Here is a 26882-nt window from a genome sequence, read left to right on the forward strand (position 1 = left end):
AATCACACGTTGCCCTTAGGACTCCCACACCTTGACCAAGTGCTCAGAGATAACCCTGACCTTGGAGAACTCCGGGAGGACAAGACTTCTCTTTTACCCTTTTCTGGGGAAACAGTGAGAAGGTCATGTTGCTTTCACTGTCACCTCTCTGCAGACCAGGGTGCCACTAGCTTGGGAGCACTGGGGAGGAGGGGCGGACTGGGGGAGTGGCAGGAGTGGGGGCAGGAGCAGGAAGGAGGGGAGATGGAGGAGGAAGAGGAGGAGCGGGCCAGGGGGCAGGTGGGTGGGGAGGCCCCGGCAGGGTAGAAGCACTGCAGCCTGCAGGAAGGCGCTGAGGCCTCAGGATCACACCGGCAGCTCCTCTGCAGCCCCGGCTCCTCGCTGTGCATCTGAGCAGACCATGGCCAGCCCTCTGTGTGCCCCACTGCTCCTGCTGGCCATCCTGGCCGTGACCCTGGCCGTGACCCTGGCCAAGACCGTGGCCAAGAGCTCCAAACGTTCGGGCGGCATCGAGGAAGCAGATGTCAGTGATGAGGAAGTGCAGCAGGCGCTGGACTTGCCATCAGCAAAGACAACGAGGAGAGCAATGACGTGTACTACAGCCGAGTGCGGCAGGTGTGCGTGCCCGCCAGCAGGTGTGTGCTGCCCCCTCCCCACGGGGTCCTGAGTCCCGGCTGGCTTTGCCCCCACAGAGAGCATTACCAGCAAGTCAGCACGGGCACATTCAACTATCTCATGCTCAGACTTATTCAGACTTCCCTGACTGTCCCACTGATGGCCTTTATACCCGGGGACACACCCAGGCTCCCATCACAGCCCCTGCCCTGTCTCCTCAGCCTCCTCTAACCTGCAGCCGCCCTGACGTTTCAGCAGCCAGTCTGTTTCCTGTCCTTGGCATTTTCCTGGCGTCCGGCCACTTGTGGTCTAGAACCAGTAGCTGAACCTGCTGCCGCCTCAAGGTTAGATTCAGGTCATACTGTGCACACACAGGAGGCATGTCCTCCTCCCTGAGTGCCTGCAGCAGGTGCCACTCGGGGAGCCTGGCCTCCTGGTCCTGAAGGTACATGCTCCCTCCAAAAGTCATGGCCTTGGGAGCAGCCCCTAGGGTGAGCGTCCTTCGCCCTGAGCCCGGCAGACCACCACCCACAGCCACAGGCAGCTGAGTCCCTGCTGGGGTGCAGAGCACCATGCCTGAACCCTGCCTCTGCCAGCCACAGCCTGGGCACAGCTAGACGGTGGCAGGGAGGAGGGCAGTCAGCGTGGAGAAGGGGTCAGCAGGGGGCGTCAGGGAGGGCTGCTGGGCCCGAGCTTGCCCTGCACCCATTGCACAGCTGCCCAGAGGGACAGAGCAGCACAGGGTGGCATGGCACGCCAGCGTGTAGACATCCTCCCACCTACTCTCAAAAATTCAGTGAGTCCAGACAGCCCCGCTTCTCCTCCTGCACCCTCAGCTGCTGTCCTCTCCCTTGAACATGAGGTGGACCCCCGGGGCTGCGGTCTCTACTGGCCCGCGCCTCTCCAGGGTGGCTCTAACTTGGAGTGAAGCACAAGACCCTGTAGCTCATTGGTCCTGGGAGCCCATTTGACAGATGGGCAGACCGATACCGGAGGAGTCACGGATCCACAGGGCAAGGTCTAGAGCCCTGATCCCGAGCCCCTCATGCCGTGCTGCTCCACAGTTCTGACAAGGCGTGTCTGGGGGAGGCCCTGCGCAGGGACAGGGGTCAGTTCCATTCTGTAACTAAAATGTAAGACACGCAGGTGTTTGATGCACTTGAGAAATATTGCCAGCAAATCACACTTAAGACAGGGGCATTCGAGAGCAGGCTCTTATTGGCCTAAAACCTCCGTGTGTGTGAAGCATCTCATTTCCGACTGACAAGCGAGGGAATACACAGATCTGGGGAAAACAGAGACGGTGGGATTCTGTCGGGCTGTGCGCCGGTGGCTGGAAGGCAGCTGAGACTGCATCGTCGGATGACAGCCCTCCTAGCATGGATCAGCGCTCCCCGCCTCTGGGCCGCAGTGAGCAGGGTGTGATGAATCCTTGCTCGGGCACAGAGGCCTCACTAGTGCTTAGACCACGCACTGATTACTGGCCCCACCCGGGCTGGCTGCCCAGAGCCGCGCCTGCCATTCCTGAATGCAGTGAGGGCGTTAGGCCTGGCTTCCACCGTCCACTCTCCTGCTGCATGTGACACCTCGGTGGAGTTGCTCAGAGGAGATAAGTTAGAAGGGAACACCTGGGGTACAGCACCCCCGCCAGCTGGGAGGAGCAGGTGGCTTGTACGGCCTGCAGGTGACAGTGTGGCAGCTCAGGAGTGCAGGCATGAAGCCCCTGGGCACACGCAGTAACCCAGCAACAGCGAACTACCAGCGTGTGTGTGAAACTGACGGCAGTGCTGCAGGGGAATCCTGCTCTTGCACACGTGTAGCTCGTGGCTGGGTCGCTCTACTCCTTCTACATGGAGATCGGCTGGACCACGTGTGCCAAGTCCCAGCCCAACTTGGACAACTGTCCCTTCCATGAGCAGCAGCAGGTGAAGAGGGTATGTGCCTGATGCGGGTCAGGGGCCAGTAGTGCCCTGCAGATGGGCACGTGTGTGTTCCTGTGATCCCGCACCTGTTCAGGAGGGTGTGTGTGTACACGCGGAGGTGCGTGTGTGCATGAGTGTTTGCCAGCACAGGGAGTGTGGGGAAATGCATGCGTACACATGTTGGGGTGTTTGGGACGAGGTGCATGGGAGTGTGGGGGGGAGTGTGTGGGGGGAGTGTGGGGGTTCAGGCACAGATGCCTGTGGGTGAGGGGTGCGTGTGAGTTTACATAGATGCACACCTGTGTGCGGATGGGGAGGAGTGGGAGGGGTGTGTGCACATGGCTAGTTTGAACTGCTAAGAGGGCTTTAGCTTGGGAATAGGGGTACTGGGAGCACAGCCCTGCCTGTTCTGGGGTGCTCCCTGCTGTGCTGGAGGAGGAACCAACCTCCGGGGTGGGTGCCGGGGAGGGAGAAGGGCTTTGTTCAGTGCCAACAGCCATGGCCACCTGCCCACAGCCATGGCCACCTGCCCACAGCCATGGCCACCTGCCCTCAGCCACAGCCACCCTGAGCAGAGTAGAGGGAATCAGAGGCCTGTAAGTGGCCCAAGCCCTCCGAGGCTGACCCCACTCACCCAACATTAGCGGATGCGAGGACCTGGCTGGTTCTTGTGAGGTCTCTGCCGTGGGGAGAGCCACACTCCCTTGTCACCCACTTCCCATGCCCCAGCTCTTTCAGGGAAGTTCCCTTCTTCTGGGGTCTTCCCCCTTGGCCCTCTCAGTGCTGGCCCAGAGGCTGGAGGTGGAGGGAGCCTGGGGGCAGCAAGCTTCCTCCCCCCCACCCTCTGGGCTCCTGTGGCCTTGCACAGGCTGCTCCTTCCAGGGCTGTGCTGGACAGGACACTGGGGGGTCCTGTGCACCAGGTGGGGGACACGACGCCAGCTGGTGCTCTTGGAGCCCTGGAGGACCAAAGAGCAGTCACTGCACAGTCAGGCTGCATGTCTTGGGACTCGGCGGGGGTGGGTGGGGACCGAGTGTCTCACCCCCAAGCTTGCCCACCGCCACCCTGACATCCCATGGCTGGGCATCTTCCCTTTTAACTGTAACCTGCACGGATTACCCGTCTCTCTTCTCTTTCATAGGAAAAGCTCTGCTCTTTTGAGATCTACAGTGTTCGCTGGGAGGATTCAGTGACCTTGGCGAGGTCCAGCTGTGAGAAGGTCTAGGGGTCTGTGCCAGGCTGGGCTGCACCCAGCCCCTCTTCCCCACACTCACAGCTCCCTGTAGTGCTCCCTAGCCCGGGATGGAGGCCCTGCCCGGGCGCAGGTCTCCCCTGTGCACCAGCGCCGGGAGGGAGGCAAATGGAGAAGGCTTCGGAGGCCTTTGTTGAACAGCCACGTGGCTCTACCTGTTCCTCTCTCCCTACCGCTTCTCAAATTTGCTGGTCGTGGTGCACACGCTCTGCTCCTAACAATCCTGAAATTAAAAAAAAAAAAATAGCATTGGCTCCTTCTTGAGTTGTTTCCTATCTTGGGAGTTTGCACATGAGGAGGGTTTTGGGCCATGTGGTGGCTCACGCTGTAACCTCAGTGCTTTGGGAGGCTGAGGTGGGAGGATCGCTTGAGCCCAAGAGATTGAGGCTACAGTGAGCTGTGATCCTGTCACTGCTCGCCATCCAGCCAGGGTGACACAGCAAGATCCTTCAAAAGAAAAGGAAGAAAAAACAAGAGAAGGAGGGTTTCAGCAGTCCCTTTTGGAAAGACTCCTTGTCCTGCTGGTTCTAGACAGATAATCAGCACCTGGGAGCTGATAAGCCCATCAGGTGACTGAGCAGCCACTTCAGGGGTATCTGAGTCTCAGAGCAGGGACAAGAGCAGCGAGGGCTACAGCCCAGGTGCTCGGTTACCATGGCCCCCGGTGAAAGGGTCCGTGGAGCAGGGTGCCCAGGCTGCTGGCCCTGTTCCTGCGGTGCTCCGTTAAAGGACGTCAGACGGGGAGGAGGCCCTCAGCGGAGCCGGCCAGGCAGTAGATCCCAGCCATGTCTGCAGAGTTGCTCAGACTCCAGGGACTGACTTTCTCCCATCAAATTCCCTAGAGACCAATAAATAGTGATTTATGTCCACTTCTTTGCCCAGAAATATTTAGGTCCCTACATAAGAAGAAAGGCTAAAAAGTTCTGTGTGTGTGTAACTGGTTGTGGGAAACACCAGCCAGAATAAAAGGTGGAGAAAATCCTAGAATGAAGGCAGTGCCTGCTCTGGTCCAATGCGGGAGTCGTGCCCTACACGGGGACGCCATGCCCTACACGGGGACGCCATGCCCTACACGGGGAGGTCGTGCCCTACAGGGGGAGGTCGTGCCCTACACGGGGAGGTCACGCCCTGCACTGGGAGGTCATGCCCTGCACTGGGAGGTCGTGCCCTACACGGGGAGGACGTGCCCTACACGGGGAGGTCGTGCCCCACACGGGGAGGTCGTGCCCTACACGGGGAGGTCGTGCCCTGCACGGGGAGGTCGTGCCCTACACGGGGAGGTCGTGCCCTACACGGGGAGGTCGTGTCCTGCACTGGGAGGTCGTGCCCTACATGGGGAGGTCGTGTCCTGCACTGGGAGGTCGTGCCCTACATGGGGAGATTGTGCCCTGCACGGGGAGGTCGTGCCCTGCACGGGGAGGTCATGCCCTACACGGGGAGGTCGTGCCCTAGGAAGTTTTACAGTTACACCCACCAGCTCTTTCTCTGGACTTGGATTTAAAGCAAGTCCTTACATCAAGCTTCACATTAGGGATGGAGAAGTTAAGACACAAATGGGACTGACATGCTGTAGGTTCTTTTTCCAAGAAGTACATTTCAGCTCACAAAGACCACCACCTGGGAGTCAGCATAATTCCCTGGAACAGTGGCTGTTTCCCAGCCCTGAACAGGAGGTGACAGTCCTACGATGCACACAGGGCTCACCCCACAGTGTCCATCCATTGGCTCTTTCAGGGCAGAGGGGTGCAGCCCTCAGGGCTGGTCCCACTGGGGCAGGTTCACAAATACCTTGCACGCTCACAGCTGCAGGGACCAAGGTCTCTTGTGGCCACTGCTGTGAACACTGAAGGTGAAATGAGAAAGGGGAGTCCAGCAAACAGCCCCCAGCCTGGCCCCTCACGTGCTGCATCAGCAAAGGCAGCGCCGGGAAGGCTGGGCAGGAAGGGGGGTAACATGCGCTTCCCCTCCATGTCCACCTTGCAGGCAAAGGCTCTCAGCCCTGCCTTTATTAACAAAAGTCTGTGGGGTGAGGGAAGAGAAGCACCGCCCAGAGGCCTGAGCAGGGGAGGTCTGAGTCTGGGCGTGACCCTGGGTGGGTGTCGGGGTGGACGGGGCCTCATGGACTTAGTGGGGACCAGGGGCCCCAGCCAGAGCAGCAGGTGTTCAGAAGCCCAGGGCAGGGGGTCAGGGAGCTGCTCAAGCTTTGCCTCAGTTTGACACAGGCAACTACCGTGCAGACACAGTGGTTTCCTCTAAACCTGGCCTTTTTCTGATACAATTCTCCCTTCCTTCGGGAAGCAGGGGCTGTGCACATGGCTCCCCCCATCTTCTCCCTGGGTGTCTGCTCCCTAGGTGGGTAACGGGGGGAAGAGGCCGAGGGTGAGCAGGTTCAACTCTGGGACTAAGCCAAGGGCACTGACTGTGTCCTGAAGCTATGGGGTCTGTCGTGTCATGTAAAAGAGGATCCTGAGCAGGTCAAGTTTGGGAAATATTATACCCCTTTAAGAGTTCCTTTAGCAAAAATAATGTCACAAGTCAGTGGCAAAAGATTGAACGTGCAGAGGTTAGAAACCCCCTCACTGCAACACAGACGAATCACTGGCAGAGGAGGGATGAGTCCATGGCAGGACTGAGAAGTCAGCCAGCGTGGTCTTTCCAGGGCGGGTGACACTCACACAATGACCCAAGGGGGACCCAGGTGCTGTGGGGCCTGAGGCTTACATGATTTAGGGGACTCTCTGGATGAAAACTAGCACAGTATTACCAACACAAAACTAGGCACGTAAGTTAATGTTTATTTAGGAAGAGTAAATAAATCACAGCCCGTTACACATTTTAAAATGCTGATAAATACTACAAGCATCACAAAATCCAGAAAAATAACATTTGTTCCAGCACAATCAGGCTACCTCAACGAAATCTGTTGTCAACAGACTCCGGTTCACTGGCTTGTTGCAGTAAGGGAATGCTCACACCATGGGACCGGGAGCAATTCACAGAGGGAAAGAGGGTCATCATAGGACTGGGGAAGAGACTCTGAAGCAGTATTTTGCTGGACTGAGAGCACCCAAGGGCTGTGTGTAAATGAGCCAGTGTCAGGTCTGGACACACAATTGTGCTTAGATTTGTTTTTGTAATACTGTGCCAGTTTTTATCCAGAGTTGAGGTAGCCTAGTTGTGCTGGAACAAATGTTATTTTTCTGCACCTAACAGATGAACTTTAAAATGCATGCCGTAAAAGATGATCAATGCATTCATAGTTCTAAGAGACTTAAATACTCCTCATTTAATACATTACAGAGCAAGTGGGCAGAAGATCAGTAAAGAAACAGTTTATTTGAATAACAAGGTCAAAAATTTTGACCTAAATAACATGTCTAGTACACTCTACACAACAAGCAGAACACATTATAGTCAAGTTAACATAGAGTAATTATCATTCAGGTAGATGGTATTTTGAGGCATGAAACAAACAGTAACTAATTGAAAGGAATAAAAGCCAATGCAAAGTGCATTCATGGAGCCTGATGGAATTAAACTATTAATCATAACCAACATATCTGGAAAATTCTCAAATTGTGGAAAGGCACTGACACACTTGTAAATAACCAATGGGTCAGAGAGAAAGTCTCAAGTTAAATTAAAAATTATTTTAAACATAATGAATGTTAAAATAATACATATCAAAATTTGTGGGATGCACCAAAAAATCTGCCTAGAGGGAAATTCATAGCATTGCATGTAGATATTAGAAAAGAATAATGATCTCACAGCAGTGGCCTCAAATATTTCCTACAGAATCTGGAGGCAGAAGAACAATTTGAATCCAAAGGAAACTGATGAAAAGAGCTAAAAACAATTAGGGCAGAAAGTAGCAAAATTAAAAATGAGAGAAAGAGAGAAAATCAATGAAATCAAAAACCTATTTTATGAAAAGATCAGATGAGAATGAATAATAACAAAGAAAGAGGGTGTAGATTACCAATAGCAGAAGTAAAAAGGAAGTTATTCATACACACTCTACCATTATCACAAGGATAATAATTTAATACTATAAACAATTCTACACACAAAAAATTGATAGCGGAGATAAAAAAATAAATTCCTTGAGAGACTCAAGACATACTACCAAACCTCACTGAAGAAGAGATAGATAATTTGAATAGATCTATATCAATTAAGAAACTGAATTTGCAAACAAAATCTTCCAAAAAAAATCTAGTCAGCAAAAGTTTTGCTGACTTCTACAGTATTTGAAGATAATTCCAGTAGTATACAATATTTTTTAGAAAAATAAAAGGAAACACTTCCCAACTCATTTTATGAGGCCAGAATTATACTAATATGAAAACTAAAAAATGGTATTATAAGAAAACTATAGATTAATATCAGTTATGTACAAAGATGAGAAAACATTTTTAAAAATTACCACATGGAATTGAGCTACCTGTACATCTCTCTATCTGGGATGACACATTATGAACAAGAAAAACAAGGCTCATTCACTATTCAAAATTCAAAGTAATCTACTCTGTTTCACAAATCTCAGTAGATGCAGAAAGAGAATTCAATAAAATTCAACATCCAGTTCTGCTAAAAACTGTCAGCAAATTAGGAATAAAAGAGAATTTTCTTAACCCGATAAAGGACATTTTACAATCTACATCCTTAATAGCAAGGATTGAGCATTTTTTTCCTAAGACTAGAATCAAGTCACTCCTATTCAGTATTGTATTAGAAGACATGCACAGTGCAATAAGATAGGAATAAGAAATAAAGGCATACATATTAGAAAGGAAGAAATGCAACTAACTCTATTTGTGATTAGCATAAAGGTTTTATCAAAAACCTGCCGTATTTCAAAAAGCCTCTATAACTAATGATTAAAATTAACAATGTTTTAGTATCAAAGGCCAATATACAATTACAACATATGCAATATGCAATTATAAAATAATGTATCATAAATGAACAGTTAAAAATGTTTAAATTACTATTTGAAATTAAATCAAAAAATGAAGTACTTAGGAATAACTCTAACAAAAGAAGTACAGGATCTGTATGCTATAAACTGCAAAATGTGGAGGAAAGAAATAAGAGAAGAGTTCAGTAGTTAGGAATAACTCTAACAAAAGAAGTGCACAATCTGTATGCTATAAACTGCAAAATGTGGAGGAAAGAAATAAGCGAAGAGTTAAGTAAAAAGAGGGGCATAAAATACCCATGGATTCAGAGTCTCAAAATTGCTAGGAAGCCAGCACTCCCATTTCTATTTGCAGATTCACTGCACCACAGATGAAAATCCTAGCAGATTTTTATCATCAAGCTAACTCTAAACTATATAAAGGCAAAAGAACTACAAGAGCCAAGACACTTCTGAAATAGAACAAAGTTAGAAGACACAAACTACCTGATTACAAGGCTTGCTATTAAGCTACAGTATTCAACATAGTGTGGTTTTGGGAAAAGTCTGGACACACAGACCAACAGAATTAATAGAGATTCCCTAAACAAACTCAAAGAAATACATTCAACTGACTTGATAAAGGTGAAAAGACAATTCAAGGAGAAAGAACAACAAAGTCTTCAACAAGTGGCACTACATTAATCTGATCTCCCTATACAGGAAAGTGAACCTTGATACACATTTCACACCTTTTACAAAAATGGACTCAGACCACAGACCTAAGTGTACAATATAAAATTATAAAATCATGTAATATATTATAGGGGAAAATAGACATGACTTTAAGTTTGTTGGTGACTTTTTTTAGCTAAAACACCAAAAGCATGAACCATAAAAAATACATTGAAAAAGCAGATGTTATCAAATTTTAAAATGTTCACACTAGAATAGATACAGTTACGAAAACAAAAAGCTAAGACAAACTGGGAAAATATGAGAAAGTCACATGTGTTATAAAGGTTTTTGTCCAAAATATATTTTTAAAAGTCCTTAAAACTCAACAATATATAACAAGCAATCCACCTTAAAATCAGCAAATTGGCAAGCATATATACCTCAAAATAAAATAGATAAATGGGAAAAAACACATGAAAACACTTTCAGTATTATTTATTAATGAGGAAATGCAAATTATAGCCACAGTGGGATACCATTATACCCTATATTACAGTAAAAACCCTGTAAATATTGAATGCTTGGAGGATGTAGAGCAACAAAGATTCTCATTCATTGCTGGTGGGAATGCAAAGTGATATGGCCAGTTACAAGGCAATTTGGCAGCATTTTACCAAGTAAAACATATTTCTATCTTAAGGTTCAAGCATTACACTCCTACGTATTTACCAAAACATAAAGAAAAAAGTTCACCTAAAATGCCATAGGCAACCATTTCAGCAGATTTACCCATAATTACTAATACCTGAAATCAACCAATAAAGATTTCATTCAACACGGGGATGGATAAACAAACAGTTCTATCGATAACATGGAATACTACCCGCAATAAAAAGGAACAAACTGTATGTTAATATTAGATCAAGTAGACTTCAGAGCAAGACACAATTACTAGAGATAAACAGGGACATTACATAAAAATGAAAAGGACCACAAATAAGGAAAACATAACATTATGTTTTTAAATGGATACACCAAACATGGACTTTAAATACAAGAAGCAGAAACTGATAGAACTGAAAAGAGAAATAGATAAAAACACAATTTTAGCTGAGGACTTCACCACCCCACTCTAGTAATCTCCTAGACAGCAGATCAACACAGTAGTAGAAGTGAATAATGCAATCAACCCACACTACTTGATAGTTATAGAACAGTCCACTCAATACCAGCAGAATAAACTTTTTTTCAATAATTGATGATGAATTTACCAAAATAGACCATAGTCATAAAATACACACTAATATATTTGAAATAATGGAAAGCATACAAGTACAGTCACTAAAAATAATGGAATGCACACAGCAATTAACGAGAAAGACAAGGGGAACTCTCTGAGCACTTAAGAATTAAGCAATCCTCATCCAAGCAAGCCATGGGCTGAAGAGGAAGGCTCAAAGGGAAACAGAATACGTAAAACTCAATGCAAATGAAAATATAACATATGAAATTATGTGAATGTCACTTAACTAGTGCTCAGTAGGATATCTGTAGCACTAAGTACTTTACATTATAAAAAAAGGAAAAGCTTTATGGAAAGGAGTAAGGAAACAGGAAAGGAATAAGGAAAATTAGTAAAACTGGAAGTTAGTTCTTCAAAAATTATAAACAAATCAAATCAACAAACTTTTAGCAAGAATGAGAAAGATTAAAAGAGAAAAAAGAGGGATCACTAATATCAGAGATAAACACTAAATATCACAGCAGACCCTTTTAATAATTTGTGAATACTACTGAAAAATGAGATGCTCATCAACTCAACTAGGTATAACAAATGGGTTGTTTCCACATCTTTGCAATTGTGAATTGTGCTGCTATAAACATTTGGGTGCAGGTATCTTTTCTATAGAATGACTTTTGTTCTTCTGGGTAGATGCCCAATAATGGGATTGCTGGATCAAATGGCATCAATTCACGAATGGATTAGTAAATTGTGGTATATGTATACCATGGAGTATTACTCAACTATAAGAAATAACGGCGATACGACATCTCTTTGGTTCTCCTGGAGAGAGTCGGAACCCATTAAGTGAAGTATCCCAAGAATGGAAAAACAAGCATCACATGTACTCACCAGAAAATTGGTTTCCCTGATCATCGCCTAAATGCACATTGGGGAATGATACCAACTGGATATCAGACTGAGGTGGGGGGGGGGGATGGGTGTATGCCTACATGATGAGTGCGTTGCGCACTGTCTGGGGAATGGCCATATATGAAGGTGCTGACTCAGAGAGGTGGGGGGTGGGGGGAGGGGATGGAGGTATGACTACATGGTGAGTGCCAGGCGCACTGTCTGGGGAATGGACACGCTTGAGGCTCTGACTCAGGGAGATGGGCGGGACATGGACAATATATACAACCTGAGCTTTTGTACCCCCATAATAAGCTGAAATAAAAAAAATAAAATAAATAAAAAACAAATGGAACAATTTCTGAAGAACCACAAATTACCCAAACTGAGCCAACATGAAATAGAGAGCCGCAGTAGCTCTGTAACTATAAAAGAAATAAATAGAATTTGTAATGAAACACTTCCCTCTCCCCCAAAATCTCTAGGCCTAGATGGTTTCACTGGAAATTTTTACCAAACACTCAAGGAATTAACATCAACATTACATGGACTCTTCTAGAAAACAGAAGAATAAGGTCACTTCCCAAATAGTTTTATGAAGCCAGTATCATTCTGACATCAAAACCAGATAAAGATAGTAAAAAAAAAACAAAAACACACAAATCAACAGACCAATATCACTCATGGACTTAGAAATAAAATCTGCACCCCCAAATGTCAGCAAATTGAATACACCAAGTATATTAAAAGAATTACACACAAGACCAAGTGAGATTTATTTAAGATATCATGCTTGGCTGATTCAGCAATTCAAAACTCAAAACCAGCCACTGTTAGTGATCAATGCTAACATCACCAGTAACACGACAAATTAGATCATACGTCATATTCTAGGATACAAAGAGAAGACCACAGGATCACTTCTGTGACACTCTCTTAAAAAAAACACATCATCTAAATCTAATTGATAATGAAACATCACAAAAAACCAATGTGGGGACATTCTGCACTACTGGACTTTACTTTCAAAGGATTCCAAGTCATGAAGGTCAAGGAAAGACTGAGGAACTGTTCCAGACTGAAAGGGTTTTCAGAGACAGTACAACTAAATGCATCCATGCATCCAAATGGGATCTGTTTGCTATAAAGGACATTGCAGACAAGTAATAAAACTGGAAAAGAATCTGAGGATTACATGATAGAATGTATTCATGTTAACTTTCTGATCATGAAGGTTGTATTGCAGTTATGCAGAATGTCTTGACTTGTAAGAATACTCACTAAGATTATTGGGGTGATGGCATAACATCAGCAATTTGCTCTGAAATGATGCAGGAGAAAATGTTCTTTGTACTAAAACTTGCACTTTTCTCTAATTTTAAGACTGTTTCAACAAGTTAATTAAAAATATACAAATGAATGGACGAATGAACAGAAAAAGTGAAAAGACTTATTAGGTAAACTTTATTTCTCCAGGAAAAAATAGCCATATAAATCAGTGCTTAAAATTAAAATTTTATAAGTTTAATGGCACTATAACAATTGCAATACTTCCAAACATTGACAATGACCACAGAACCAGCATACAAAATGATATCTGTCTAAAGCTACATTTTTTTTTTTGAGACAGTCTCGCTCTGTTGCCCAGGCTAGAGTGCCATGGTGTCAGCCTAGCTCACAGCGACCTCAAACTCCTGAGCTCCAGTGATCCTCCTGCCTCAGTCTCCCAAGTAGCTGGGACTACCGGTGTGTGCCACCACACCCGTCTAAGTTTTTCTATTTTTAGTAGAGGTGGGGTCTCTCGCTCAGGCTGGCCTTCAACTCCCGAGCTTAAGCAATTTTACCACCGTGGCCTCCCAGAGTGCTAGGATTATAGGCGTGAGCCACCATGCCTGGCCTTAAAGCTAAATCTGTCAATCACTAGCTTTAGACAGGTATCATTGTATCTGTCTAGTATAGTGAAATATCTGTCTGCATAGTGATAAAAATTGTAAAATAAAAGTTGGCCATTGCTGTTATCAAAAACTCCCGAAGCAACAAATGCTGGCCAGGATGTGGAGAGATAGGAACACTCATACAACATTGCTGGTGGGACTGCAAATTAGTGCAACCTCTGTGGAAAAGAATTTGGAGATACCTCAAAGAGCTAAAAATAGAAATACCCTTTGCTCCAGCAGTAGCACTATTAGGCATCTACCCAAAAGAACAAAAGACATTCTATAATAAAGACATCTGCACTTGAATGTTTATGGCAGCTCAATTCACTATTGGAAGGATGTGGAAACAACCCAAGTGCCTGTCAATTCATGAGTGGATTATTAAAATTTGGTATATGTATACAATGGAATATTACTCAATTATAAGAAACGATGGTGATCTAGCACCTCTTATATTTTCCTGGATACAACTTGAGCCCATCCTCCGAAGTGAGGCATCGGAAGAATGGACAAATAGGCACCACATGTACTCGTTATCAAATTGGCACTGAGTGATCAACACTATGGTGCTCACATGGTAGTAATATTCTTCAGGGATTGGGAGCTTGGGGGTGGGTAAACTCACAACTAATGGACATGGTAGGCATTGTACAGGGGAAAAGGCATGCCTCAAATTATGGTTTGGGTGTGGCCAAGTCATAACATGTAACCAAAATGTTTGTACCCCCATAATATCCTGAATTAAATTTAAAAAATCGGCCATCAATTTACTCCAACCAAGTATTGGTGAAAATTTGGTTGTTTGGCTGTTTAAACACCTGACAGGCCAGGCATGGTGGCTCACATCTGTAATCCTAGCACTCTGGGAGGCCGAGGCAGAAGAATCGCTTGAGCTCAGGAGTCTGAGACCAGCCTGAGCAAGAGTGAGACCCCATCCTACTAAAAATAGAAAAATAAAAAATTAACCAGACAACTGAAAATAGAAAAAATTGGCCAGACATGGTGGTGAATGCCTATAGTCCCAGCTACTTGGGAGGCTGAGGCAGGAGGATGACTGAAACCAAGGAGTTTGAGGTTGCTGTGAGCTAGGCTGATGCCACAGCACTCTAGCCCCAGCAACAGAGCGAGTCCGTGTCTCAATAAATAAATAAGTAAATAAATAAATAACAAAAAAAAATAAAAATAAGAATAAAAAATAAATGCCTGATATTTCTATAGTCTAAAAAGGTAAAACTGCTTTTTATTTGCAAGATCCACTTAAAAGTCTTTCAGATCATAGAATTTTTCAAAAATGGTACATATTGTGATGATGCTGTCCAAAGTATATCTTGATTTATATCTCCCTCATCAGTGGATCCTAGAGGAGAAGCTTTTCTAGAGAAGAGCATCCAGATTCTAATTCAGCAAGACCTGAAAAGAAAAAGAAAAAGGAAAAGAATTCTATTCTTTAGCTAAAAGATTTCATAGGAACTAAGTGTAAGTCAGTAAAAAACAGTTGGAAACTTTATCATTATCAAAAAGAATGAGAAATATGTATGTACAATGACAATACAAAATTACTGTTAAATATAATTTACCTGCAGTTGCCCACTGAATTAGTAATTATCATTGTGGGTAAGTATCAGAGATTCTGTTTTTTTCTCATTCTTCATTCCCTATTCAACAACCATATGCTGAGGTACTATGACAAGCACTGGAATTACGAGGTGGGGTTGATACAGTCCATATATGATTGTCCTCAACAATAATATAACATGAAAAAACAGACAAACAGGCCACTTCCATGCAGAGTCATAGAGACCACAACAAGTATAAAACAGGGTACTACTGGAACACACAGGAGGCCCATCTGTCCAAGTTTTGTGTCAATATTGTAGACTTTGTGGTAGAGGTGATATGCAAGTTGATAGCTGAAGAGCAAGGAAAAAGCATACCAGGTAAAGGGAGGAGGAAGCAGGGGCAATAAGGAGGAGCACTGTGGAATTCTAAGTAGTCTAGTTTGTGAGATGCTAGAGCAAAGGGGCAGACTAAGGTATGTGGCAAGAGATGAAGTTGAATACATTGACAAGAACCAAGTTGATATGGGTGTTTTTCCCATGTTAAGGAATATGGAACTTTTCCTCAGGGAGAAAGTACACTAATGACAAAGTAAATGATTGATTTAAAATGTCACCAGTCAAGTGACTGCTTATGAACTGTCACTACTTGGCTAAATGTTACTACACGAGCCTGGGGTCTTTTGGCCTTAAATCACTAACGTAATCCCAGGAAGCTGATGATGCCTTGGTTTTCAGAGAATTGTTTCATGTGCTGACTGACAGTATCATAGTGATGGCAGCAGTGAATAAAGTGTAGAGACAGAAAAAAAAAAGATACATAAAGTTCATGAGATTTTTTAAAGCCATGTGGAATTAATGTGGCATAAGAATACTGTTCAGTATGAATGTTAATGTTTTCACATCTTTCATTACATGTGTGTAAGAGGAAGTGTAGTGTCTATTAACCAAACAATAGAAAAGATTGCCACTTGGTATTTATGGTCGATTTCAGAAATCAAGTCATTAATGCCAATTTAATTCATACATTTTCACAGCATACCTTCTTGTAGTTCCATACTTATATTTTGTTCCAACTTGTGTGTCATCTGAAATAAGTCAAATATTATTTAGAATGTTTAAGTAAACCACAGACATTTTCATGGGAATCATATATCACTTACACAATGTGGCTTTAAATATTTGTGGAAACTAGACTTAACTTCACAATTGCTTAAATAGAAAAATAATCACATAAATAAAAAAAACCCTACTTATTTTACATTTAGTTAATAGAGTATATGTGTAATGCTGCTTACATTAATCTCATAAAAAGTAAAATTAATAATTGGTATATTGAGTATACATCATTTCAGAAGGGTGACACTTTCTCTTATTAGTACAAGGGTTAGGCAATTCAAGTTATATTTTCACATGAATCTGTTATTTTGTAATTCTTAGCAAAACCCTGTTGTTTATGAAAGTGTGAACAGTTTTTCATTTTAATGAATTTTTCCTTAAAATAACATTTCTATATCTCTTGAGATGATCATATATAGTCTTTGTTTTTCCTTCTACGTGGTGAATCACATTTATTGATTTATGTATATTGAACCATCCTTGCATCCCTGGGATGAAGCCCACTCAATCATGCAGGATTATTTTCTTGAAGTGCTGGTGAATTTAGTTTTTTCTAGTATTTTCTTGAGGATTTTTGTATCTGTATTCGTAAGGGCTATTGGCTTGTAGTCTTCTTTTTTTGTTCTGTCCTTTCCTGCCTTTGGTATGAAGGTGATACTGGCTTTGTAGAATGAGTTGGGGAGGATTCCCTCCTTCTCAAAATTATGGAATAATTTATGGAGTAGAATTAATTGTTCTTCTTGGTAGGTCTAGTAAAATTCAGCTGTGATTCCATCTGGTCCAGTGCTTTCTGTTGTTGTTGTGAGATTGTTTACTACTGCTTTAATGTAGTTGCTTGTTAATGGTCTGTTCAGGAGATCTGTTTCTTCCCGATTGAGTTTGAGAGGTTGTGTGTTTCCAGTAATTTGTCCATTTCCTCTATGTTTTCAAGTTTATGTGCATACAAATTTTCATAGTATTTCCAGATGACATTTTTGGCCTTAAATTTCTGTGGTATCCGTTGTAATACCTCCTTTTTCATTTCTGACTGAGCTTATTTGGGTCCACTCTCTTCTATTCCTGGTTAATCTAGAAAGAGAGCTATCAATTTTGCTTATCTTTTCAAAGAACCAATTTTTTGTTTCATTGATACTTCGTTGTTTCTTTACTTTCCATTTTATTTAGTTCTACCCTGACAGTAGTTATTTCTTTTCTTCTGCTGCCTTTGCATTTGGTTTGCTTTTCATTTTCTGATTCCTTGAGGCTTGGTGTTAGATTGTTAATTTGTGATCTTTCTGTCATTTTGATGTAGGCATTTAAGACTATGACTTTTGCCCATAGGAATGCTTTTGCTGAATCTCATAGTTTTTGAGAGATGGGGTCCCCTTTGTCATTCAGTTTGAGGAATCTTTTGACTTGAGTCTTAATTTTATTATTCACCCAATGATCGTTCAGTAGCAGGTTGTTTAATTACCATGACTTTGTGTAGAATTGAGTGTTTCTCTTGGAGTTGATTTCTAGTTTTATTCCACTGTGGTGACGGCATGATCTTGTATCTAGAAAACCCCAAAGACTCCACCACCAAGAGATGCCTGGAATTGATAATTAAATTCAGCAAAGTCACAGGTTACAAAATCAATGTATACAAATCAGGAGCATTCCTATACAGCAACAAGTCAAGCTGAGAGTCAAATCAGAGACTCAGTACCATTCACAATAGCTACAAAGAAAATAAAATACCTACAAATGTACTTACTTAAACAAGGAGGTGAAAGATCTCTACAAGGAGAACTATGAAGCACTGAGGGAAGAAATTGCAGATGACTTAAAATGGAAAAGCATAACACGTTCATAGGATCGGTAGAATCATCGTTAAAATGTCCATACATTTCACGTTGATTACAGATTCAATGCAATCCCCATCAAAATACCAATGTCATATTTCACAGATCTAGAAAAAAGAATTCTACACTTTGTTTGGGACCAGAAAAGAGCCAAAGTAGTCAAAACAATCTTAAGCAAAAAGAAGAAATCCAGAGGCATCATATTATCAGACTTCAAACTATAAGGCTATGGTAACCAAGACAGCAAGGTATTGGCACAAAAACAGAGACACAGACCAATGGAACAGAACAGAGGACTGAGATATAATACCATCCACATACAACCATCTGATCTTTGACAAAGCAGACAATAATATACACGGGGGAATAGAAACCGTATTCAAAGACCATATAATTCTCCAAATAGATGTAGAAAAAGCATTTGACAAAATCCAGCACACTTTTATGATAAAATTCCTTAACCAAATAGGCATAGATGGGACCTTCCTGAAAATTATTAAGGGTATATATGATAAACCCACAGCCAATATCATACCCAATGGGGAAACACTGAAGCATTCCCGCTTAGAACAGGAACCAGACGAAGTTGCCCACTGTCTCCACTTCTATTCACCAGAGTGCTGGGAGTCCTCGCCAGAGCTATCAGACAGGAGAGGGGAATGACAGGCGTCTGAATGGGGGCAGAAAACGTCAAACTCCGACTCTTTGCTGATGAGATACTATTATATCTAGAAAATCCCAAGGATTCAACCAAGAGACTCCTGGAATTGATAAACGAATTCAGTCTCAGTATGCAAAATTACTGCGCACAAATCAGCGGTATTCATAAATGCCAATAACAGTCAAGCTGAAAATCAAATCAAAGACCCAACACCTTTCACAACAGCACCCAAGAAAGTTAAATATTTAGAATATATTTAAGGAAGGAGATGAGAGACGTGTATCGGGAGAACTACGAAACAGTGAGAAAAGAAACTGTAGAGGATCTAAACACATGGAAATGCCTACCATGCTTCTGGATTGGCAGAATCAATATTGTTAAAATGTCCATTCTACCTAAAGTGATCTACAGAATTAATGCAATCCCTATCAAAATTCTGCCATCATTCTTTACAGATTTAGAAAAAAATAATTCTATGTTTCTTCTGGAACCAGAGAAGACCTCGTAGAGCCAAAGCAATCTTAAGCAAAAAAAATAAATAAATAAATTGGGAGGCATCAGTCTGCCAGACTTCAAACTTTATTACAAGACTATACTAACAAAAACAGCATGGTACTGGCACAGGAACAGAGATAGAGACTTTTGGAATAGGATGGAGATCCCAGATATAAAACCATCCTCATATTGTCATCTAGTCTTCGACAAAGCAGACAAAATATACGTTGGGGAAAAGAATCTCTATTCAATAGGTGGTGCTGGCAAAAGTGGATATCTACATACAGAAGACTGAAACTAGATCCCCACCTCTCACATAAATCAACTCATGACAGATAACAGACTTAAACCTGAGACACGAAACCTTAAGTATCTTTGAAGAAAATATTGGGAAGACTCTTTTAGACACCAGCCTAGGTAAAGAATTTATGAAGAAGACCCCCAAAGCAATCGTAGCAGCAACAAAAATAAACAAATGGGACCTGATCAGATTAGAATGCTTCTGCACAGCCAAGGAAACTATCATTAGAATGAACAGACATTCTGCACAATGGGAGAAAATATTTGCTTTCTACACATCCAATAGAGGGCTGAGAAGAAGAATCTATATAGAACTTAAGAAAATCAACAAGAAAAAATCAAACAACCCCATCAATAAATGAGGAAAGGACATGAACAGAAACTTTTCAAAGGAAGGGAGACTAATGGCCAGCAAACATATAAAAAAAGTGCTGAACAACTCTAATCATTAGGGAAATGCAAATCAAAACCACAATGAGATATCACCTAACTCTAGTGAGAATGGCCCAAAATAACAAATGCTGGCGTGGATGTGGAGAGATTAGAACATTCATACACTGCTGGTGGGACTGCAAAGTAGTACAACCCCTGTTGAAAGTAATTTGGAGACACCTCAAAGAGCCTAAAATAGAAATACCATTTGACCCAGCAATCCCACTACTGAGAATCTATCCAAAGGAACAAAAGACATTCTACAATAAAGACATCTCCATTCAAATATTTATAGTAGCACAATTCACAATTGCCAAGAAGTGGAAACAACCCAAGTGCCAATCAACACATGAGCGGATTAATAAAATGTGGTGTGTATATATACCATGGGATACTACTCAATTACAAAAATCAATGGTGAACTGGCACCTCTTATACTATCCTGGATAGAGCTTGAGCCCATCCTTCAAAATGAGGTATCACAAGGATGGAAAAACATGCACCACCTGTACTCACCATCGAATTGGAACACTAAGGTGTTCACATGGAAGTAATACTCATTGGGTGCCAATCAGGTTGGGGACTGGGGCTGGGGGGGAATCCACAACTAACGGAAGTGGAACACACCGTTATAGGGGAAGGACATGCTTGTAGCCCTCACTTGGGTGAGGCAAATGTATTACATGTAACCAAAATGTTTGTACCCCCATAATATCCTGAATTTAAAAATTCAAATATTTGCTTGATTTAAGTATTTAAAAAGTGCTGTGAAACTGCCCATCAATAGCCTAATTTTACAGTAATTAAGATAAAAATGCTGTAAGTAACATAGCAATTAAAGATATACTTTTACACAGAAAATGACAAATATTTTAATTTAAAATCTAATCTAAATACTATAGGTTTATTTAATTCCTCAAACTTATTTATCTTGGATTGCTTTTAATAATAAACATCTATTTGTGGTTAAGTGCTTGGATGGCAATCATTGACTTGTGATTAAGGGTGGAAAATTCAAGATGGTACAAAAAACTTTAAAAGGGTTATGAACAATAGCCAAACTAAAATCAACTAGAAAGTAAGCCAAAGCACCTTGCAATATGCCTTTAGTTATTAGGCAATAAGATTCAGTCTCTAAAATCTAACTTAAGTGCTGTTTTTAAAGAAATTTCAAACCTGTCATTTCAGTTCCATATATTGAATAATGTTAATATACAGATATCTCTTGAAAATGACAGCTGCAGGGACTTGAAGAAAATGGAAAATTTTCACTTTCCTCTCTTTATTAACACAGATAATTATGACCTTTATTTATCATGCATAGCTCGTTTTAACAACACAGTATTTCACCAAATGAGAAACAAGAATTATATCAGAAATCTGAAACCCAAAGGAAAGAAGACAACATAACTAACCTCAGTCAAGTAGGTCTCCAAGTTGGCATCTGAAGTCCATGGGAATGAGGAAAAGAACATTGAGTTTTCTCTTGAAGAAAGCTCTCTGTGAAGACCTAAGCCATTATGAACAGTTCCAACAGAAGGTGATTCTTCATAGAAGAAGGTGCCCGTCTTCATAGCTCGAGTGGGAAAGCAAGTTCCAGTCCCCTGTGTCTCCTCAACAAGATTGCGACTGGACGCTGCTAGTCGCTCAGGAGTTCTGCGAAAACTGCAAAAGACAAATGTTTAGTATTTCATTTTTTCCTAAATGATGGCATTTTAAAAAAAAATTACCATAAGAGTAAATGGAATTTCCCATTAAATAGTGTTTTAACTGTGAAAATGTATCACAGCATGCCTACTGTATGCAGTTATAGTTTTACAATTGTTCTACAGAAGTATGTGTGTGTGTATATATATGTAGTATGTGTGTATTTATATATATACTTATATATATATATATATATGAGAGAATTTCTACAAAATAAGTAATTCAAGTAAAGCAAGGAGGGGAGAGAAATCTCTATCAATGATGTATGGCTTAACAGGTAACACTTGCTGCCCCCTGGAATGGCCTTATTTATAAGATTCTTGAGGATTCCATTAGAAATACTTGTATTTAAAGGGTAAGGGATAATGAACATTATGAATGTGTTAGTTTGCTTGAGTATAATAGCCATTTCTCCATGTACAAATATATCCAAACATCATGTTGTACTCTTTAAATATATATCATAAAAGGATTATCCCTAAAAAAGGTAGAAATAATTGTATTTAGTAAACCAATGTAAAGAAGTTAATTTACTGAATGTCAAAATGTGCCTAGAGTAGTCATACTCCTTTATTTTTTCAGTTTAAGTTGTAATCTTCCAAAAAGTAGTTAAACTTGTAATATTTCCATGAGCAGAATGGTGACAAGCAATTGTATAACAATAATACCAAGTTATAAGGCTTGAAAAATACTTCAAGGAAAGACTATCAGGTAAGGTTAACTACATGAGAATATTAAGGGGGGAAAAACCATATATAACCAAACAAGAGGGAGAGTCATAAACTGCCCTGGACTACCATTTTTAAAGATAGTTCATTTATTAACATTGTTTTCCAAAATTCTGTTATCTAGTTAGCTTTCACTTCCCACTAATCTCATGAACCTATCTCACTAAAAAGCATGCATTCAAGGCAAATTAATGATCTTAATTTATTTTCTATTCCATATTTTGACTTACTTTTTTGCTTTCTTCAACAAATATTCCCCAGCTTTTAATTCTCCTTGATACAGGGGGTTATACTTTTCCACTTCTCCTTGAGAAAATTTCATGTTGGAGATTTCAGATTCCAGATTTTTAATTGTCACTTCTGTCTGACTCCTTATTGAAGCCACACGATCCTCTTTTATCTGTTCTATGTATTCTTCAGATGCCGCTTGTGACTAAAACACATAAAAAGGATACATTTTTAGTATCCTTTCACCTGAACAATTCCTGTATATTTGTTTCCTTTACTTTTGAATCAGAGAGCTATTTTATTTTGTTTGTTTATTTATATTTTTAGAGACAGTGTCTGTCTTTTATTTATTTATTTCTACTTTTAGAGATAGTGTCTCTGTCACTGCAGCTGGAGTGCAGTGGCCAGATCATAGTTCACTGCAGCCTCCCAATTCCTGGGCTCAAACCATCCTCCTGCCTCTGCCTCCTCAGTAGCTGGGAATACACATGTGCAGCACCATGCCTGGCTAATTTTACTACTTTTTGTATAGATGGTATCTTATTACGATGCCCAGGCTTATCTCCAATTTGTAGTCTCAAGTGATACTCCCAGGCTGACCACCCACAATGCTAGAAGGACACCCATTCTCCGAGAACAACTTTAAATATGTGACAAAAGAAGCTGAGGTTTAATATATTGAACATCAATTTTCAACTAAATTGATAATTTAATCGGAATTATAAAAAAATGAATCATTACTAAATTAGTACTCATGAATTCTAATAATCCAAAGAATAATATAATCAAATTAAAATTTAAAAAGTTGAGCAATGTAACTTAAAAAGAAACTCGAGAGTACAGTATAATTTCTAAATCACAATTTTTTCTTTTCCTAATAGTATTGTTTTATGCTAACTGGCCTTAATAATCAAATGATTGTCTAAGGAGCTTCAATATTCTCGAAGATGAATTTATTTATAATGATGATAGAAACTAAAAGATTTAAAGGGAGAAGCATATGCCACCTTCCTTCTAGAAATCTACAAAACCAATTGCTATAACGGAAGTAGAGGAAACACACACAATGAACACATCACAGTATCATCTGCAGTGAAATGAATGAAAGTGCATTTCACACTTAACTAACCTGCAAAAATAGATTGACTTCTTTTATTTTTTCTACAACATCCTGTGTTGCTCTTTCTTCAATGTCGTCCTTATACATTTTAATTTCACCAAGATCTACCATCTGTTGCATATGGTTTTTGAGGTCCCAAAATTCTTTTTCCAACCTCATGTTCTCTTTCTCTAGCATCTCACATTGTTCTTGTGTTGCTTTCATAGAGAATAATTCCTCTTGATCAACTTGATTCTTGGCATCCAGATAGCGACATCTTGAACATACATTTTCCAGAGATTCCATAATGTCATCAACCTGCATGAATAAAATAATGTAATTTAATAATGAAGGAAGTAGGCTGAGAATAGGGTATCAGAAAACTAATAACACATTTTGAAATACATTGAGCTGCAATAAAATGCTATCTATACTGTAGTAGATTCTTCAAAGATGGACATTTGAATGATTCAGAAAATCAAGAGCAAAGTTTAAACCACTGGGATTCACAAAATACATACTTTACTCTTTCACACAACATTTACACTTGATCTTAGGACATTGTCTATGATTAATTCAATTCTTTCTTCCTTAAACTCGCTTAGTAGGAAGTCTAATACCCGTTCCTCCATCATTATTCCCAAAAAATTTCTAAAGAAATTTTACGGACATTACACTGAACTATTTTTATGAACTGCAAAGGTTTTACGTTAATTTAATTGCTTTCCAAGGAGCAATGATTCCTGGAGTTACAAAGCAATCATATCTCGTTATAGAAGTTTAATGACAAGATCTATACTCTCTTTTTAATAAAAATGCCTTAATTCTACAGCACTGTCTTGTAATCCTTTGTTACTTTACACAGAATAAGGTAGCATACCAAACAAAAACAAACGAAAATACTTGCTGGGATTTTGGTGGTACTGAGTTGGAACAAATTACTTTCCTTTAGATGGAATGCTGATTTGATTTATAACAGGTGAGTGAAATAGTGCTTTTAAGGCATGTCTAAAATTTTTTTTGATATAACTCCCATGAAATTCCCTCTCCAGAGTATGGGTTGGCTTTAGTAACCAGTTTCTAGTGACTATAATGTGACAGAACTGCTGTGTGACTTATAAGGTTAGGTTAGAAAATGTAATTCTGCTTCCACCTGACTTTTCCCCTCTGGGTAAGCTTGTCCTTCGAATCCAGCCACAATATTGTGAGGAAGCACAATCCACATGGTGAATCCTTGTATAGACATTTCAGCTGACTGCCCCAGCTAGAGTGCCAGGCAAAAGAGTAAGCTTCAACGGCCAGACATATGAATGAACATGCCTTTAAATGAGTCTAGTCCCCAGCTTCAAGTCACCCCCGCTGTTGTCACATGAAGAAGAAATGAGCTGGCCCTACTCAGCCTTCGCTAAAACTGAAGATTGTGAACAAAGCAAATGTTTTGAGACACTGAATTTTGAGGTGGGTTATTATACAGCAATAGATAATTGATACAGATACTGATATTAAATATGGGGTGTTGCCACTAAAAACAACAACAACAACTGTTAAAACATGTCAGATACCTTTACACCAGGAGGAAGGTGGAAGCTGAAAGGACCTAGACATGAATAAGAATGAAAACCAAAAGGCCTCCAAGGAGACTGTCAGTGGAAGCGTGATGGCCCTTGAAGAGACTCACAGGAAGGCTTTCAAGGACAGTGGAGAAAATGATACTAAAACCTGGAGGAAACTGCACTGCTGCTCCACAGCGGGTGAAAGTAAAATCAATGCAGGAGATAAGCTAAAGAAAATTAAATATCAAGGATCCAGGACTCTCTGGATTCAAATACCTGTTTCCCATTTGTAGCCTCTCCACATGTCGATTTACCAAACACAGATCATCCCTGACTTACGACGGTACAGATCACAATTTCGTGACTTTAAAATGGTGCAAAAATGTTATACATTGAGTACACCCATCTGGAATGGTGGTGGGTCCTGCACTTTAAGCCTGAGCCTGATGCCATATTAAAGGACACTTGTGGCTGGTTATTGAGCTGGAATTGATGTATTTTTGAAGTAGGAGGAATATAAACAAAAAATGTAACCAGAGGGTAGCTTGTGCTGGTTTTAAAACATTTTTCCATTCATTCTTTCATATTCATGCCATAGACAGAGACATCATCGACAGAGCTGAGGGAGGCAACCAGAACTTGTATCCTCCACAGAGAAGAACCAAAACAATTAGATGACCACACCTTGAACAAAGCCTCTAAGAGAGAGCTCTGGAATTCAGCAGGGAAGTAATAGGAACCCATGGAACCATGGAAGCAAAAGAAAGGGAAGAAGCCACTCCAGCTGGGATCAGCTCAGAGCCAGGCCAGACTTCCCATTGTGGGGAAAAGGGAAGGGAATGAACCCCAGTGATCCACATTCCCCCGAGGACACCTGCAATCCAAGCCACAGGGGACCCCTCAGCCCTCACAGGCCCTGAACTGAGCATAGGGAGCTCCTGAGAGGCAATTCACGCCGAGTCCCACGTACCCTCTGAGAGGGTGCAGTACAATGCCATGTTAAGAGCCAAATCCTCACTGGGCTACATCCTGCCCTGGGGCTCAACAGCCGCCACATGTCCTCCCTGGCACCCCACTGACATCCCACTATGTTCCCGTAGAGGGTTACAACATCGTGTACCTGCTGAACCCAGCAGTGCAGATGGGCTCCAAACTTTACATCACACACCACCCTAAAACCCTGAGAATTAGGGGGTCTGGCCCAGGAGGGAAGCTGCCCAAGGACAAAGGGTGCATGTGCACCAGAGCTAGGGGGCCACTTGACTGAGGCCACTGACTATGAAAGCGACTCTGCCTCCTCCAGAGGCAGGGCCATGGTGCACTTGTGCACACTTTCAGGGGACCCCAGGACTGGCTAGTTCATATATACCATCAAGGAGCCTGAGAACCAGCCTACCTAACCTGCTGTGGCCAGCACCTGCATGTACCATATGAAAGCCTGAACACAAGGGCAACTAAACTGCCTTTGCTGCTCTTCCAGCTGCACCCACAAACACCTTCCAGGGCCCTGAGGATCAGTTCATCCCTCCTAGACTAGCACACATTCTGGGCCTGAGGGTGGGCCTATGCCATGTGTCACCACTGCTGTGGCACCCACAGCCTCGGGGCCTGAGGATTGGCCACCCTACATGCTGCTTTCAGTGCCCACAGACACTGTCCAGGAGCCCGAGGACAATCCTACTGTCCAGCACACAATTCAGGAGCCTAGGGACAACTCTGTCAAGCTGGACATTGCTGACA

At 42.0% G+C, this 26882-nt stretch overlaps 2 protein-coding genes across 2 annotated transcripts in view; one reads left to right on the top strand and one right to left on the bottom strand.

Annotated features, from left to right (window-relative positions):
• Window positions 1-294: 294 nt before the first annotated feature.
• LOC123626591 (cystatin-C-like) lies at window positions 295-4024 on the top strand. Its single transcript, XM_045535665.1, has 2 exons — window positions 295-635; window positions 3679-4024. The coding sequence occupies exons 1-2, from the start codon at window positions 401-403 to the stop codon at window positions 3696-3698; spliced, it is 255 nt and encodes an 84-aa protein (XP_045391621.1). The 5' UTR covers window positions 295-400; the 3' UTR covers window positions 3699-4024.
• A 10648-nt stretch (window positions 4025-14672) lies between these two features.
• LOC123626724 (putative coiled-coil domain-containing protein 144C) overlaps window positions 14673-26882 on the bottom strand; it is a 35752-nt gene continuing 23542 nt past the window's right edge. The window contains exons 8-12 of the mRNA XM_045535958.1: window positions 23620-23907; window positions 22493-22695; window positions 21243-21492; window positions 16040-16085; window positions 14673-14851 (exon numbers count right to left, since the gene is read on the bottom strand). Coding sequence (XP_045391914.1) covers window positions 14799-14851; window positions 16040-16085; window positions 21243-21492; window positions 22493-22695; window positions 23620-23907 — 840 coding nt within the window. The 3' untranslated portion in view covers window positions 14673-14798. The remainder of the gene's footprint in view (window positions 14852-16039; window positions 16086-21242; window positions 21493-22492; window positions 22696-23619; window positions 23908-26882) is intronic.

The sequence above is a fragment of the Lemur catta genome, chromosome 22, assembly GCF_020740605.2.
Source record: "Lemur catta isolate mLemCat1 chromosome 22, mLemCat1.pri, whole genome shotgun sequence".
Lineage (NCBI taxonomy): Eukaryota > Metazoa > Chordata > Mammalia > Primates > Lemuridae > Lemur > Lemur catta.